The sequence below is a fragment of the Clinocottus analis genome, unplaced genomic scaffold (genome assembly GCF_023055335.1).
Source record: "Clinocottus analis isolate CAN_PGR_092001 unplaced genomic scaffold, fCliAna1.0.p SCAF_16, whole genome shotgun sequence".
NCBI classification, from domain to species: domain Eukaryota; kingdom Metazoa; phylum Chordata; class Actinopteri; order Perciformes; family Cottidae; genus Clinocottus; species Clinocottus analis.
Window position 1 is genome coordinate 3,032,892 of NW_027175887.1, and position 17,432 is coordinate 3,050,323.

General features: G+C 45.1%; 1 protein-coding gene across 1 annotated transcript; it reads right to left on the reverse strand.

Annotated features, from left to right (window-relative positions):
- Nucleotides 1-1,774: 1,774 nt before the first annotated feature.
- hook2 (hook microtubule-tethering protein 2) lies at nucleotides 1,775-16,579 on the reverse strand. The gene is made up of 22 exons (XM_068578248.1): nucleotides 16,357-16,579; nucleotides 15,373-15,455; nucleotides 14,478-14,550; nucleotides 14,269-14,319; nucleotides 14,030-14,162; nucleotides 13,616-13,683; nucleotides 13,239-13,304; nucleotides 12,989-13,069; nucleotides 10,134-10,300; nucleotides 9,590-9,730; nucleotides 8,623-8,824; nucleotides 8,362-8,472; nucleotides 7,665-7,752; nucleotides 7,018-7,084; nucleotides 6,529-6,666; nucleotides 5,403-5,490; nucleotides 4,899-4,933; nucleotides 4,746-4,822; nucleotides 4,559-4,662; nucleotides 3,985-4,092; nucleotides 3,825-3,896; nucleotides 1,775-3,593 (listed from the first exon to the last, which is right to left on the reverse strand). Exons 1-22 carry the CDS (start codon nucleotides 16,399-16,401, stop codon nucleotides 3,465-3,467), a joined length of 2,127 nt encoding a protein of 708 aa, XP_068434349.1. The 5' UTR covers nucleotides 16,402-16,579; the 3' UTR covers nucleotides 1,775-3,464.
- Between the last annotated feature and the right edge of the window lie 853 nt (nucleotides 16,580-17,432).

The window sequence follows — 17,432 nt, forward strand, 5'->3', positions numbered from 1 at the left end:
TCCAGCAGCACTGACTGATGAGAAGTGTCGCACACAACTCCCTCTCTCTCTCCCTCCCTCCCTCCCTCCCTCTCTCCAACCCTCCCCCATCCGTGTTAATCTCCACGATATCCCTCACTGCCAACTACTTACAGTCCACCTCCACCGAGGACGCGTCTTTAAGAAGCAGTCCGTCTCACACCGTCGCTTTACAGCGGAAACCTGGCAGAAACACTTTTGGGGTACAATGTTCTGGTACAACTTTAAGAAGTGTGGTGCTGTTTAATTCATTCAAGTCGGACAGATCTGCGTTGCAATCAGAGGAATAATTTTGCTGAATCAAAGAGTCCACGAGTCAAAATCCTCAGAGGTTGGAGCTGAAGACGTTTGTAGTTGGAAGTAGCTCAGCGCTCTCAGTGAAGCCAATGCATTATTACTTCCTGGAAGCTGAAAAAAGAGAAAATATCAGCACACATTTTGCACATGTATTATGACCTCATCATTGGTCTGTGGGTCTGGTATTATTCCAATGAGATCTGGTCTAATTATTCCCAGATGTGAAGTGCTTGTTGGTGGATGGAAGGTGTCAGTGGCTCTGCATACAGGACCAGCAACATCCAGCACATGGTGCGTTACAATAACGTCTATAAACGCCCAAATCACGTCTCCATCGCCATGATCTGAGCATTATAGGTAACGTGTGACGCTGTCATTTATTTAATGACCAACTAGGTTATGACAATTTATGGGACATCTTGTTCTGCACAGCATACAAGCACAGACCTGGATCCAAACGCTTATTTTTTATTTTCATTTCTAATATACTATGACTTATTTTCCCGCTACTTTTATGGCCAACTATGACTTTTTCTTATGATATTTGCCACGATGTGTTATGGAATACGACCGTGACGTCTTTCTGAATCTCTTGAGTGATGCTGAGAGCGATGTATGCCGTGTGCTGCAGCGGCATGTTGATGCCTGCAGGTGAGACTCCTCTTTCACGGCACGCGCCTCCTGACAGAGGAGGGTCACACTGTTACTTCTCTCATGCGCTGAGTGGCGGCCTCTGGTGGGACAAACCTGTATTACAACTCATCTGTTGCATATGATGACCTTTTGAAAATACGATCAGTTTTTATGATGTTTATGAACCAGTGGTTCTCAACCTTTTTTCACTCATGAAGCCACAGTGAAATGTGTTTTTCAGCTGCGTACCGCCTCACGAGCACAAAGAAAAAAGCTCTAAAACACAGCGCTGTGCCATCAGTGTCTGATATAATATACAGTACAATATATACAAATCAGTTCATGAACTTACACTTGTTTGATTTAATATTTATTAAACTATTTTTAAAAGTTTCTTTTTAATGGACGCTCATTTTACAATATATATTTGAGAACCACTGTACATACTATGACTTTACGACATACAATATTACTTTTTATGTGACTTATTTTTACATAATAGGACGTTTTTTTACTTTCTTTCCAACATGACTTTTTACGATATGCTACACTATGACATTTTTAACTTTTAAACTTATACTATATGAGCCATATAAAAGTGTTTATAGAGTTCATGCATTTCCAGTAAGAATCCAGCTTATTGTGAAATGACTTTTCACATAAAAGCAAATACGTTAGAGTGCGGTGAGCTGGTTCTCAAGTCTTAAAAAAGGAAAATGTGTGTTGAGACTCATCACTTTGGCCTTGAGATCGTGACAGAAGTGCACATACAAAAAGTCTCTCATTGTTCAAAGTTCAATGTATTTGCAAAGAAAACACCAGCTCCTCATCTTAAGATCCCATTTATTTGTAGTGCAAAAGTAGAACCGACAGTACTACAGATGTTTAACTTGCCTCAGATCCCTGTGAGACCGAGCTATGACCGACTAGACCGTTATACGACAAAAAAAAACACACTGCATGAAAGTTAACCCCTTCAAGCCATGCACATATGCAGCAAAGAAAGTGACGCAACGCCATTAAATATCAAGTAAACAATGAAAAACATCAGTAGAAAACGGTCTTGAAGAGCACAGCAGGACTGTGGTCTGCGCAGTGCACAGCAGGAACGTTCACAGGGACCGAGAACAAGTCAGACAGCAGCTCTGACACGGGACGGAAGAAAACGCCTACATGATGAAAACATGAACCAGTAGTGAACAAAGTCAAACGTAGTGTTGATAAATGTGCTATTACGCCTACACAACTAAAGAGTTCCAGCTTATCGATAAAGAGTTTCCTTCCAGTCATTATAGTCATTATTATTATGGACTCGATCACATGGTGGATTCCAGTCTATCGCCTGTATTCACATCCGCTAGGAGTCTAAAGTGGGTGAGTGCGTTAAGGTCCGACCCACAACCAATACCCTGTTACAAACTTTGGGAAGAAGGATGCATGAAAAAAAGTAAACAAAAAAAGAAATTAAAAAAAGTAATTATCAAATTCATATTTAGAGAACATTGTTAGAAACAGATCCTATGCAGGAGTCACAGTATGTGCTGCAGTGAGAAGTGTTTAAGGAGCTCCACATCTTCAGTCCCACCCACAGACGAGCAGTATTTTGTTTTCTGCAAGCCACTAAACCAAAACCCGCCTTCTCAGAAAGTGCTTTGGCAAATTACTACTTCAAATTATGAATATTAACCTTGGAGAAAGTCATTCACGTGGATGCAAAGAGGGGACACACAGACTAAAAGGCATCCACACACACACACACACACACACACACACACACACACACACACACACACACACACACACACACACACGGTTTCTACATCTTTTTCGAGGTCCGTCATAGAAAGTTAAACTCAAGTCAAAACACACGTTCAAAAGAACAAAACTATAAGAAAAGTCAAAACGGATGAACAAAACCAAGAAGACGTACTAACGGCTGCACGTGATGATCTGCTTTCAGTCTGAAGCGGTCTACAATGTGGCTTCACGTCTTCCTCAGCACTTGAAACACTAAAACGTAAAACCCCTAACGCTCTCTCGTCTAGCGCATTTGAACAGTTCCACTCTATTGACTCACATAAAAGACAAAAAGAGTTAAAACAGACCGTAAAGAAACGGTCCACGAGGCTACAGAGGAAATAAAAAGTCACCTTAAAAGGTGAGACAGCCTCTTTTCAGGCTCCATAACTCCCTCTACTCCCTTTATTTCTGTTCTCATGAGTCAACTCGGGCATCTAAATCAACTGCCGAGCATCTCTCTCTCTCTCTCCTCCAGGGGCTCCGGTGAGAAAATAAACATCCTCGTACCATCAGAGGCCAGCAGGGGGCAGCAGCAGCATGAGGAATCCTCTCTGAGGAGCAGCGATCCAGTCGAAAAAAGGCAATAAGGCAGAAAGATACAGGAGAGTTCAGGAGAAGTCTACGGCGGATCGCCAGATTCTCTCATGTCTTCTTTTCAGCATGTGTGTGTGTGTGTGTGTGTGTGTGTGTGTGTGTGTGCGGTCCTGCCGGGCTCCTCATCTGGGCTGGTTCCGCGTCAGGCCTCTCCTGACGTTGGTGGACTGCCTCTGCTGGGCGAGGAAGGACATGGCCTGGTTCGACGGGCCGAGCCGCTCGCCGGACATTTGCTGATGAAACGCCATCCCCTGAGGAAAGAGGGGAAAGGACCAAGAGGAGAAGACCATGTGGAGAGTGAGGACTCGTGTTTGTGCAAAGCACCTCTCTGCAGCCGAAACCACGAAAATCTGTGTTTGTCCTCAAATCTCCTTTCCCAGTTTCATGAATTTTTTATTAGACGGCAGAGAGAAAAACACGTGAAGACCGTAAAATGCCTTCAGGCTTTAGACATGTTTTTATGCATTCGTACACTCACTTACCATGTTGTACCATGCAGTAATGATGAGTTTCTCCTCCTGGTCATGCCTGGCTCTGCTCTTCTCATAGTCATGCTGCGCAACAGATCATCATGCATTAGTGAGATTTAGAAAAAGAGCCGGGGTGACCTACTTTGTCTCTTTGTGTCAAAAAGATTCGTACCTCCAGGTGCTTGATTTTTCTCTCTTTCTCCGTCAGCTGGTTCTTCAGTGCCTGAACGCCAGGAGTCGCATGCGCCGGCTGCTGCTTGGGATCCAGCGTTTTGATCACCTGAGCACATTAACGCCGTTTAAAATTTTTTAATAGAAGATTAAAACCCCGCTGACTCAGTATTGCATTCAAGACTCAGCAAAAAAAAAAGTATAAAATCGATTTAGTAGAACTAGAGAACTCGTTTTATTTTCACCACATTCTTCTTGTGATAATCTGGCACCTACATTCACCGTCGAGCATGTCTGCGGTCAAGTTGCATTATGGGTAATGCAGCTGCCAGCTAATAGTCTCAGGTGGAGATGAGCGAGCTGCAAAAGGTCTGCTAAAGCTCACTTGTTTTCTTAACTCCACACCCCCACAAACATTTCATTTTCTTCAGACTGGTATTCTGTTTGAGTTTGTTCCACATACGCGGTGGTACTTCCCAGAAACCGGTGAAATCCAGTCTCCCTTTAATAACCAGCGGAAAACATAAATAGCCCTCATGTGCCGAGGACAGCATGTTCTGTCGAGGTGGACTGACCGTTCTCGCCTTGTCCACGTAGCGCTTGTATCGCTCCTCCATCTGCTTCATGTCCTCGTCCTTCTTCCGCAGGCTCGCCTGCAGTTCGTCTATCTTCTTTGACACTGAGGGGAAGACGAGCGGCCGTGTAAGAGGCACAGACAGGTGCTCAGAGAGAGGGAGGAATTGGAAAGCAGCAATGACTCACGGTCCACTTTGGGCTCGAGGTCGTTAATGACCTCCTTCTTCTTCTGGAGGTCGGAGTGAGCTTCGTGCAGCTTCTCCCTGCGATGAGCACAAGAGATGTTCACTTTTGTTTGAGACCCACGTGGGTGAAGAACCACTCACAAGAAGTACTTACAGATGCTCCTCAAGCTTTTTCTTCAGTAAGGAGGACTTCAGGAGAAAAAGAGGAAACAGAAAACACATCAAACACACAATAAGGCGTTCTCAAAATGAAACAACACCCATGCTCAGTATAAGCTGCAAAAGTCAAGCTGAGAGTTAAATCATGGGCCGGTTGGACGGAGGCTGGGCCGTACTTACGATGGCCTGATTTTGGCAGTTGATCGACGGGGGCAGGCACAGAGAGACGGCAGAGAGGGAGCAGCAGTTAACAGAGAATCACCACACGAACACGGGTTAAACTTCAACAACACGGATCAGAACACTGCAGTCGACAGACACGTGTTGAACAGTTATCTTTCCTACACACTCGATGTGCCGTGCATCTATTCGATCAGGTCCCGATGGGGAAATGTAGTTTTCACATGCACACTGTGTCTCAATGCAACGTCAACGTGATTGTAGGAAACTATGAAATGAGGAGTTGGCAGAGGAGAAAGGAGGATGTCTCCCGACTCACGTCCTCAGTCTTGCTGTCCTGCTCATGGAGCGCTTTCTGGAGCTCCTCGATCTGGGAACGCAGCTCTGAGATCTGCTGCTCGTTTAGTCTTGGAAACAAACGGGGACAAGAAGAAATGTAAGGAAGGGAAGGAGCAGAGGAAAACCCGCCCCAAAAGAAACCGCTTTAATCCTCTGAACTCCAAAATCAAAGTTGGAAAGCGTGTTTTCTTCAAACAAAGTTGCCAAAACTACACCGTCTACATCACAGCCAAACGCTGAAAATAAACGCTATCAGATTTTTATCCTTGAACACAGGTGACGACCACTTCCGTCAGAAAAAGGCAGTTTCTGTGAAACTTTGACTGAACTCGGAGAGGCTGGACACATGGGACGAGTTTAATATCTAAAGAACTTAGCGCCGACATCTCTTCCTCCAACATCGGTGACATTTAAAAAAAACAAAAAAAACCCACCAAAACATGTTGGATATATAGATTCCATGGTTTGCCATTTTTGGAAAAATAAAAGCAACAAAATCTTTTTTCCTATGATTTATGGCCTAATGCAGTTTCCATAGAGGAAAGGTGTGTACTGTGGGTGGAAGATGTATGCAAAGTATCACGTGGATCTGTGTACATCTGCTGGAGGCAGCGCTCATCCAGTCCACCAAGACTGCAGCCTGAGACATCCACTGCTTTGGCTCTACTGAGCATGCTCAGTCCACTCCTCTCCTCCTGTTACTGTTGCCGAGGATGCTTCCCACACCCTGGGCCTGGTGTTGCATGGACACACACGCACACACACACACACACACACACACACAGTCCACCCACATGTCCACATGCCCACAGGCATGTAAACACACACACACACAAACACACACACACACACACTTACACACACAGTCAAGGGACAATCTGGCTTTCTGCTGCCTGTCCTCCAGTCCAGCCCACACAGCTCAGTTGAGCACACAGTCCAGAGGGTGAGTTGACATTTAGGCAGATATCACTCCCACTATCAGCCAAACAACCAGCTTAATGTCCAGGAACACACAGTATGGTGACCTAGAAGGGGAATGATTGCTTAACACAAACACAAAGTATTCTTTAACCCCTTATCGCCCACCACCCTCATCCCCCTTTCACCTGTTCTGCGTTTCCAGGGCGTTCTTGCTGCGCTGAGCCTCCTCCAGCTCAGCCTGCACCTCCACCAGCTTCTGCCTGTAGGTCTCCTCCTGGACGCACAACATCTTGTTTTCGCTCTGGAGACGCACCACCGTCTCCCTGTCCGAGGAAAAGAACATTTGAGAAGCGAGGCGGGAATGAACGACAGATGAAACAACTCGGAGGGCCAAAAAAAAGGTGGGCCGAGTCGGCCGCGCCTTCATCCGACAACGCTTAGGCCCAAATGTGAAGCGCTGGCATGCGCCGCTATTTCAGGGGCCAACCGCGCCTCAGACTATAGATGCTGAATATAGGACAGGAGTGACACCGATGTAATGTCTGCTACGGGTTTAGAAGGAAAATCTCATCAGTTACGCTTTACCCCCTGTTCACGTGAAGAACCCCCCCCTCACACACACACACACACACACACACACACACACACACACACACACAGTGTAAGAGACATACTTGAGCTCAGTGGGCATGATCTCCGCGGCGAGGTTTCCAACTGTGACACCGCTGTCACACAGGCCTCCTGTGTAGAGAGAGAAGAGATTAAGTGTCTGCGGGTAACCCAACTATTTCATTAAATGGCCCCAATTTGCATAATTCTGTTTTAATCCGAGAAAACTAAATGTCGACACCCAAAAGAAATCAATATCAGTTTCAGTGTACGCTCTATCGAGATTATTTTCACGCCATCTTACCTCGCCGCCTGACAGGAAAACACTAGCTAACCGATGGAGGCCGCGGTAGACGAGCAACAGCAGAGTTTCAATGCGCTGTGGCTTTGGAGGCAGCACAGATAACGGCTGCAGTCGCTCGTCAGGAGGGGCTGACGGTGTGGGAACAGTGGTGAAACTATTCTAAACATAGCGTACACTCAAACCTTTTTATTTCAAGGTGACAGAGGAGACATGTATGTGGCCCACAGCAGCACACTGCTGAGCACTGCGCTGGTTTTCCTTCCTGTTTCTCTCCATAATGACGAGTATCTCAAACAACACTCTGAACTATCCTTTAACTTGCTGCCAAAGAAAAATGTATTGCACGAGTGGATATTTTTACTATCTTCTCGCTATTTATTTCTAAATTTGAGTGCAGTTACAACTCACCAGGTCCACTGAGGCCCCTCTGTTGGACTTGTGCACACCGGAGCTCGTCGTTTGTCTCCCGTAGCGTGTCTCTCTCTGAGATCAGCCGCTGGAGAACGTAAGCACAACAGAACCGCTCCGCATCATTTCAGATTCACTCTGCTTGCTATAAGAATCTATAAAGTCAAGACAGTACGAAACCTGCCACGTGTGGGATGGAAAATGCTAAACAGAACAAAACGAGATCGGCACGCGAGCAGTTTAATGGTTAAAGTGCGTATCGCATAATCCTGAGGACAGTGGTTTGAGTCCTGCTTGTGGAATCGGCGTACATCGCCGCATGACCCTCTGAAAACCCCACAGAGCGCCGCGGTTTTTGTTTTACATCTCGAAGTAGCACAAAGTAAATGTACACTTGTTGTCCGTACAGTATTACTCCCACATGAATCACTGCTTGCAGTTAGCAGGAGGGGACTAGAACTGCCACACGACGTGGGAGTCCACTGAAGAATACTACGATATTTGCCTGCCAACAGCAACTCCTAAAACAGAAATGTTGATAAATAAAAAACAGCGTGGATCGTGGTACGACAGGGCTGTAGTGTGCGACCGTGACTTCAGACCGATAAATTAAAAACCTGTAAAAGCGTTTCGTAAGAGTTCATTCTTTCCCCGCCACGATTTTACTTTTATTCCGCGACAATGTTCGCCGACTCACTTCTTTCTCCTTCAGCAGTGCGTCATACTTGTCGTGAAGGTTCTTGTACTCAAATTGCCATTTCTCAGCTTTCATGGCCTCTGCAGAGTGCTTGGTGTGAAGCTCGTGAGCCTGCAAGTAGGAGAGCACGGCAACAGTCAGCGTTGGCGAGGGGCTCGCTGAAGAAACCGCAAGGTTTGCCAAACACGTGCTGAAACCAGAATATCCCTTATACCCTCCCCTCATCTTCCTCCTCCTCCTCCTCCTCCTCCCACAGCTTGCCTGTCTCTTGTAGGTGTCCAGCTGACTGCGGACAGCGTTGGCCCTGCGCAGCTCCTCCTCCAGCTCGCAGGTGCGCTGCATGTACACCGTGTTGCGCTCCTCCAGGAGGCGCACCTGCCTGCGCAGGTCTCCCAGATCCTCCAGCTTCCTCTTGTACGTCTCCACCAGCGCTTCCAGCTGGTTCACCCGGTCAGACGAGTGCCTGAGGAGAGGGAGGGAGGGGGGGGACCGTGTGGGAGGCGACAAGTACAAGCTCAGAAATAGGACTTTTGAAGTGAGACACAATACATCCGCGTGCATGTGAGCTTAACTACTCCAAAAATCAACAACTCTGACGCAGGCCGGTGTCGATGCATGAATTCGTATTATCAACACAGATGTCAGAGAGGAGCTGAATGGACGTCTGTGTGTGGGCAGTGTAGGAGTTGTTTCTGCGAGTGTAAATTGATAATAGATGAACTACTGCTTAAAGGAGAAGGCTGGTGTTGTTCTGCCGCCTCTAAATCCCTTGAAGAGATCAAAAGCAACAATGTTTTACTTTGTCTCAATACTTTTCTACCACTTTTGTTTCTCTTCTCTGATAGCGAGCGTTAATGATGGCAAAACACACAAATGGAGAATATCACCAGACGCATCCTTTGAAAACAGACAAGATGTATTTTCAGTCAAAGCTTGCTGGTAAAGTGTGAGCTCAATAAAAGGACCGGTTGATTTAAGTCTTGGTTGTATTATTAACAATATTTCCTGAGGTTAAGCAACTATTTGCTCAAGCCTACTATTGTGTGTTCCTCAGTTTGACATTACACAATCCCAAAACGCTCCGTTGCAAAGCAGAGGACACAAAACCCTTCGGCGTCCACGTGACTCGACGCCCACCGAGTGTGGCTTTCTGCAGTTTGGCCGAGTACAAACTTTGCGTTAGCGTGTGAGGAGGCGCCTGCGCCGTGAACGCCGAGTCTGGTCTCACCTGAGAATGTCCATCTCGTCTTTGAGCGACTGGGCCTCCTGCGCCAGGCTGGTCAGCTCCTCGTTCCGCAGCTGCAGGTCGACCACCTCGCGCTCCAGGATCTCTGCCCGCACGCGCATGTCATCCCTGCTGTTATCCAGTCTGAGACACACACACACACACACACACACACACACACACACACACACACACACACACACACACACACACACACACACACACACACAAGCAGTTGTTTGTGGAACTGAGTAAAGTGAATGGGCTCATTGTGAGAAACTAAATGCGGCAATATGACCCAGCAAATTATTGATTTGCACGTGTACGCGATGTTAACGTTGCGGATGCCAACAAGTCTTTAGCCACATTTATTTATTTTTTTTAAGTCAAGAAAATGAAGCGCCCGTGAATACATCTACTGTGTAAAGGCCTGATGATCTTTTGCTCGTGCATCACATGCTAGATGGAAAACCCTAAGGCCGTCTTTCTTAGCAGCCCCAACATTATAGAGCGTGTGTGTGTGTGCGTGTGTGTGTGTTGCTCGTACCTGTAGTTCTCCTCCTGTAGCTGCTCCATCTGGCTCTGCAGCAGCAGCAGCTTCTTGCCGGTGATGGCCGTGTTGGAGGCGTCCAGAGAGTCGAAGCCGCTCAGCTTCTCCTTCAGAGAGCGCGTCTCCGCCTGGAGCGACGACTTCTCCTCCAGAGCCACCGACAGCTACGAGAGAAGCGCCGAGGACAAACACGGGAGAAACAAAGTCATCGACGCCGATTTAAAGAACAACAACGGAAAGCGAGAACGCCGACATCTTTCCCAGAGCAAACGCGGACGCGCGGCGGGGATGCTCGCCACTTTTCATGCTTAAAGAGGACCTCGAACACATGCTGCGTTCTCATTTCACATGCTCAGGCTTTTAGGAGCTAGTTTAGTCAGCTGGTTTAAAACGGTCTCGAGCAGATGGAACTTTCTCAATAGTGAAGTTGTTAGCAGTCCCCTTAGGGTAAAAAAAAACACACAAAAAAACATTCTCATGATGTAAACAGACAAATATGTAACGCTCAGTGAGGACCTTTAATTGGTTATTAGTTATACTGTTATAGTCCAGAGGGAGAAACGTTCTGTTTTTCAAGGAGTTATATCATGTTTGTGTTCGAGACGGGCTGGACTGAAGTTATGATTAGACATTAGACAAGCTGGCATTAAAAAATAATTAAAAAAGGGGATCGTGTACGTACCTGCTGGACATCTTTCCAGTTTGAATACAGCAAAACCCTACACTGAACTTTAAGGACAGATTGCATGCTTTAGCAGAGGACCAGGAACAGTAAACAGCTTCCAAAACAACACAAATGACTAATCCCTAACGCGTGGGCTTGGTAAGTAAACAAACAGGTGGGCTGAGAGCAGTACAAATTATTGTTGGCTACCGCTCCATCCCAAGGCAATGTGTCAGTTTTATCTTGATGTTATGCAACTATTGACTAAAATGTATCTTTGAAGCGCACAAAATTAGTCCCCTCTCAGTCAGTGGTGCAAAAACAAGCTGTGGGAACACAAACAAAGTATATGGCAGAATAATCAATAAGGGTCAGAGCAAGAAAAGAAAAAAGCTGCAGGCGCACGCACACACACGTACACACAAATACACACAGCATGCTGCCACAGCACAGCAACACGAGGCCTCAAACAGATGCCAGGTGCCAGATACATTAAAAGATGGAATGAGAAATGAATATACGTCATATGTTTTAATAAAACCTTCCATATTGATGATTGGTGGTTTCACAAAAAGACATTTGTGATCAATAATCGTCCGTAACAATATTAATAATCATGAGGGTTTTATGACTAAGAGGGGAATGGAAATAATAAGACCAGCTAGAAGTTCACAGAGTAAACTTCACTGCGATGCAGCCTTTAAAAGCAAATAAAGACAACACGCATGATGAAGACAACACGCATGATATTAAAACATACAGTCTCACATCAGAATATCGTATCTGTCAATATATTGGCCCTCACTCAGGGAAATAGTTGTAAATTACTCGAGAACAGCAAAACATCTTGACTTTTGAGATAATGCCTACAGCCTCGTCTGACAAATGGAACTAAAAAAAATAAACCCAAGCACCGACATGTCATCTCAAAGTTAGATTTCTTAATATTTTAATGAAATCAATCCCCATTTTTGATACTATTTATGGTCAGCCGTTTTTCAGCAAAAGCCATTTTTATTCAGCCGATACCTCTCAAAGCTTGAAACGGTCCTCCTGCATTTAAGGGATTCACAGGAAATGATGCAGCATGTAATCCAGCGCATGGATACGGTTACACGTGTCGGTTTTAATGCGACGTGAGCTGATGCGCCCGGATGAAACCGTGTGCGCGTATGACCTTCCTGACTGGATATCGATTACGCGGCTCAAAGAGCAGCTGTCAAACTGTGGATGAATACATTTAATTTCATCTGAGTTCTTTATACTGAAAGTGTTGTTACTTTGTTATTTAGAAGCAGCAACGTTGGGTTTTCATCAGCAGAAACTTAACACGAGTCAGACAGCTGAGACCAGCTGTCCTCCAGGCCCGGTTTCAGAGGGGGACTCCTCTGTGTGTGTGTGTGTGTGTGTGTGTGTGTGTGTGTGTGTGTGTGTGTGTGTGTGTGTCGAGGTTGATTAGATGTTTGATAAATTATCTGGATCGCGTCAACACCTTGCTGCTGCTGATCACATCCTACTGCCAGCGAGGTCGCGTCTCACCACGTAGACACTTGGCGGTTAGCGCATCTCGGCATGATCAGATAAAGAAGAAAAAAAGGTCCCATTGAAGAGACAAGTGTAACCACGGCCGGAGCGGTATGACGTTACAGCTGTAGTTTCGCAGTAAGAGTTCAAACCACGAAACAAAGGACACCTTTTATTGTGACGCAACCGCAGGAAGCGCCGTGCAGTCGTCACACAGAGGCTCTAATGACAGCGGCTGTTCTTCAAAGAAAAGTGTCTATAACACAACTGAAGGTCTGGGCGGTTATTTTCTTTGGCAGGGGACCGGCTGCACACCTACAACTCCTCAGATGAAGTCGGTCGCCGGCTTCACGTTGCCCTGGCGTTGTGTGGAAAACTACAGCACGGCAAATTATGGTGGGAAAAGCTAAATTATTGACTAAATGTTGGTTTGACTGCACTGTAAACAGACACACCAGTTGCTGCTGCTGTTATATTTCTGTTAAAGGGAGTGTTTGCTGCCAAAAACATTCTGGGTCCTGTAGTATTGAAATGCACTTGCTTTAACCATCGGTAACTCTCTGCATCGCCGAATCAAAACGGGACTGAAATCACAAGAATTCTAACTTTAATGTTAAGGAAATGTTTTGCCAAGTAATACGTAGACGCCTTCCGGCGTACCAACCTGATGTTCTAGGTCTCGACATCGCTGGCTCAGGTCCAACTTCTCGTCTGCCTCTTCGCTTAGAAAATAATACTTCCTGGACTGCGAACACAGAACCGATACAATATGAAGACAGAGGAGATGGCACGCCAGTGGGAGGGAGTAAACATTAATAAAAAGGGTGAGGCTGTAACAAAAGAAGGCTGTAACAGATCTGCTGAGTAAGGGAAAATTAAAAAAAGAGGGGGGAGAAAGTGTTGCGGTTTTTCACCTGGTAGTCGAAGTCCCCGTAGGTCTCTGGGCTCCCAGGATCTGACGAAGGCTCCTTTGATAAGAGCTATAAAAAAAATTTAAAAAGTGGTTACAACAAAGTCAATGAAAAGCTCAAATTACCAAAAACAGTTTCATGGAAAAACTTTACTTCGAAAACCTGAAATGTTTTTTTTTTCCCCCCACGTTCCAACATTTTCAGCCCTCTGGGTGCCAATGAAACACTAAACATATGCTTGAAATACCTCAGAGTAGGGTTTCTGGGACTCGGTCTCATGCTTATCCGGATTTCTTTGATTGTGAATTAACCGTGACTAAGAGCTGGGATTAATGCAAAGCAGAGAGAAACCGACGGGGATAAGCGCGCGCCGCACTCACCTCCTGAATGGCTGTCATCACAACGTGCTGGACAGATTCCTCAAGTGTCATTATCTGCCGGATTTGCTCTGTGTTTAGGAGAAGACAACAGAGAGCCGTGAAGGTGCAGCCAAATGCGGATTAGCGCAAATACTCTGCTAAAAACCAAACCAGCACTGCATTTATCAGGATTTTACAGGGAACCAGTGCTCATCAAGCTGATGTTTAAATAAACTAATGAGACGTTTTTTTTTTGTCTTCTAAGATTGTAATTTGCAACATGTTCTCCAGCCGGGGGGAAGCATGTGGTCAGTTTATCAACTTCAGATGATCGGGACAAAGCAAGAACCATGTGATGGGAGTTAATCCTGCATGTTATTTTTCACAGATGGTCGGTTTTTCGTCCCCCCCGTCCCTTTACGGCTCATACTTTACCTTGTTTTTTCTCACAACTGACAGCACAGCCCAATACAAGCTGCACCAGCTTGCCCAGTTCAGTGACGTCTCCCATCTCTCCTATAAGGTTCACGTCTGGCATGTGGTCGTCCAATATCTGGTGGCCGAGCACCTGTTCATTGAAGGTGAGGAGAGGATTCGGATTCATTACATTTTAGAAGAAGAAAAAAATGTATTGAAAGTGCCAAAGTTAGTAACGTAAACAATCATCTTCTTACATCATGGTAATAGTCCAGGATGCTCTTCAGAATCTTTTTTAAGTTGCTGACCTGGGAGAAAAAGAGTCACAATCGCAAAAAATAAAAAAATCTGAATCTTGATGCTCCTTTTAATGAGGAAAAAGGGAGTAAAAATAAAAGCCCAGACATCTTGGTCATTCCAGGTCGCCGTAAGGTATCCTGTCGCATCCCGCTGTTTCACAAATTACCTTGAGGCGCCAGTTGTCCCCGCTCTCCTCCTTGATCCTGCCGAGCCACGTCTCATTAAACCAAGAGGGGTCTCTGTTAATGAGAGCACAGGAGAACTCCAGTGAGGATAAGGACGACACATCTCATGGACAAGAAGATTCACAGAAGGCCGCAGGGCAATGAGGCCCCGGTGCTTCTGTTCTGCTGAGCACACTGACATTAAAGTAGAACCATCACGTGTCAGAAACAGGGAAAAAAACGTGCATCTGAGGTAAGCCATCGACCTTGAATAACTAATAAAAAGGTCATCGGGTCTTGCGAAAGCTTTTCGCACGTTTTTTGCAACTTGTGGGTAACCATCAAGACACAACCACTGAGCACTGGCCTCCAAGTTTAAGTGACATTACAATAATAATAATAATAATAATCATACAAATAATAATAATTCAAACTCTTATAGCGCTTTTCTAGATACATACAGATGCCTTACATTGGGGACAAGAGACAGAGACAAACAGAACAAAACAAAAAATGCAAAGCTAAAGCAAACAAAAAACAAACAGAACATGTTTGGTTACAAAAAAGGAAACTGGAGAAGGTAATTAAAAGAATGCTTGCTTTAAATCATAAATAGTTACGTGGTCAAGTGACAAAGGGTGATCTGATCTGGACAGAGGAGTCTTATTTTTGTGTGGACCAAAGCTGATGTAACAAATCCGGACCGTTTTCTTTTAAACGGTTTAAATTTTGCATTGATAAAGGCCTTGTCCAAATCACATGGGCAATTTAATGCAAATCCCACAGATACGCAAATATCAATGAGAAGGCACTGAATGAATTCCTACCAGTCCCCAAGCTCATGCCTTGCACTAAGATAATCACAATATATTATAAATACTACATAGGAGCCCTTACATTCTGTGCAGCACGTGTCCAACGGCCACTCCACTCGTCAGGTCCTGCTTGCTGTTGCACGACGGCACATGAAATGTCTGTATCTGAGAACGAAGACGTTGAGAATTACTACTGGAGTAACCTCAGGTGAAGCCGCTCATACATTTGAAGCACAGCCATATTTTCAGGCAACGGTAATCCAAAGCTTCACCAGACAAAAACACATGCATTTTTAATGAATGTGTGAATGTGGGTGTAAATCTGTTGATGTTTGTACACAAAAAGAAAGAAAGAAAAAAACACCACAAGCATAAACTCCTCTGAGCCATTGTTGTAAATAATAAGTGGGTGCATACTTTATTTTTAGGGAGGGGAGAGTATACACTTTTGTTTGGAAACCTTTTTAATGCTGTTAAAATCTGACTTGCTACCTGCAGGGGGGAAGCTAATTGTATAAAACTGTCAAATAATGCAGGTAAAACAAACCCATGCAGTCTTTATTTACACTACTTCCAGGACAGATTGTGAGCAGCTGAACAGGATGTACAATCCTACTCATATTAGTTTGAGTCTTAAGTTGCCTCTGTGTGGGGAAAGTGCCAAACAGGTGGGTTTGCCCTCTTGGACCTAAGAAGTCACCATGTTGGAGAACCTAACATTACTGCATACGTCTCCCAGCTTTTGTTTATTTGTATTTCTTTTGTTTGTTTTCCTGTGGTTGCTGACACCACAGTCAGATAACGAGCTAAGAACAGACCACCGACAGCGAACCAACTTATAAGGGTTCACCTAGCTAGCTAGGCTGGCTAGCGACAGCTAGCTTCTAAACTCAACTTTTCTAGCCGACAACAGCTCGCGCGTTAACCTACGTGCAGTCAAACAACACGGCCCTTTTTTTACCCGAGGCCTTCCGTACAAAATAGCCGATATTATGTCCCTCCTATACTGCCAACACATGCTGTCACCTGTTAGTCTGGCGGTTAGCCTCGCTAACACCAAACTTACCCAGGTCAGCAGTGAGTCACACAGCTCTGCTTTGTCCAGACTCATCGTGTGTCCGGTCACAGCCACCAGCAGCCGGGAGAAAGGGGAGACGGGATGGGCTCTCAAAGACTGTTTTTATCCCCCGAAGTTTGTTACTCTCTCTTTCCAAGTTCCACGTCAGTCATTGTTCAGCCGCGGCCTCTTGGTGCTCTGTCCTGCTCCTGTCCCCCCCCACCTTCGCGTTTCGGCTCCTGTTACCCGAGCGGGCTTCCGTATTAAGAGCGTTCCCAAGGAAACGGATTATGTCGCGAGCTGCAGGGTCAGCCGTCTGGTCGTGAAATGAAACGATCACCACGGAGACAATATGCGCGCGCTGCCGGGTTTTAATCCCCGTAATCCCGCTGGCGACCCAATACATAGTTACCTGATTTGTTTTTAATTGTATTCACATTGTAACGTGGGGAAAACCCTGTTGACATGAAACATGTAGCAATGGGGTAGAGATACATATAAACGCAGATAACATGAATACATTCATCCCTCAAAATCTAAATTTAAGAAAAATATACCACAAGAATACAATTATTTTAACATGCATTCACCCTAACATCTACCAAAAGGTCACCTTACGGTCTAAAACCAATAGTATCTAATGAGACTAATAAAAAAAAAAATGACCTCAAAACATCAGCAGCCAGCTGAGAGAGAGAAAGAGCTAATACCATGACTAGACTATGTGAAAATATATCAAAACAATGGGGAAACACTGGGAAAATGTACTAGATTATTTTCCTTCAAAGAAATAGCTGCCTTATTTTTTATTATTATTTATTTTTTTACCTTAAATTGAAGTAAAGAGAAAAAACAGTAGGCTGCTATTCAGATTTGTATTCTTAGAGAAAATCCCAATATTCAGTAGCAGCGAACATCTCAGCTGGAGGCCCCACTGTTTTCCCGCTGTATTCAAAGTTCCTGAAGGCACCACTGGATGGCTCTGGTAGACAAACAGCTTGACGCTCAACAGGCCGCTCACTGACCGTGACAGATGTTTTGTAAGATCTTAAGACATGTTCTCTAAGTAGCCAAAATGTGAGTTT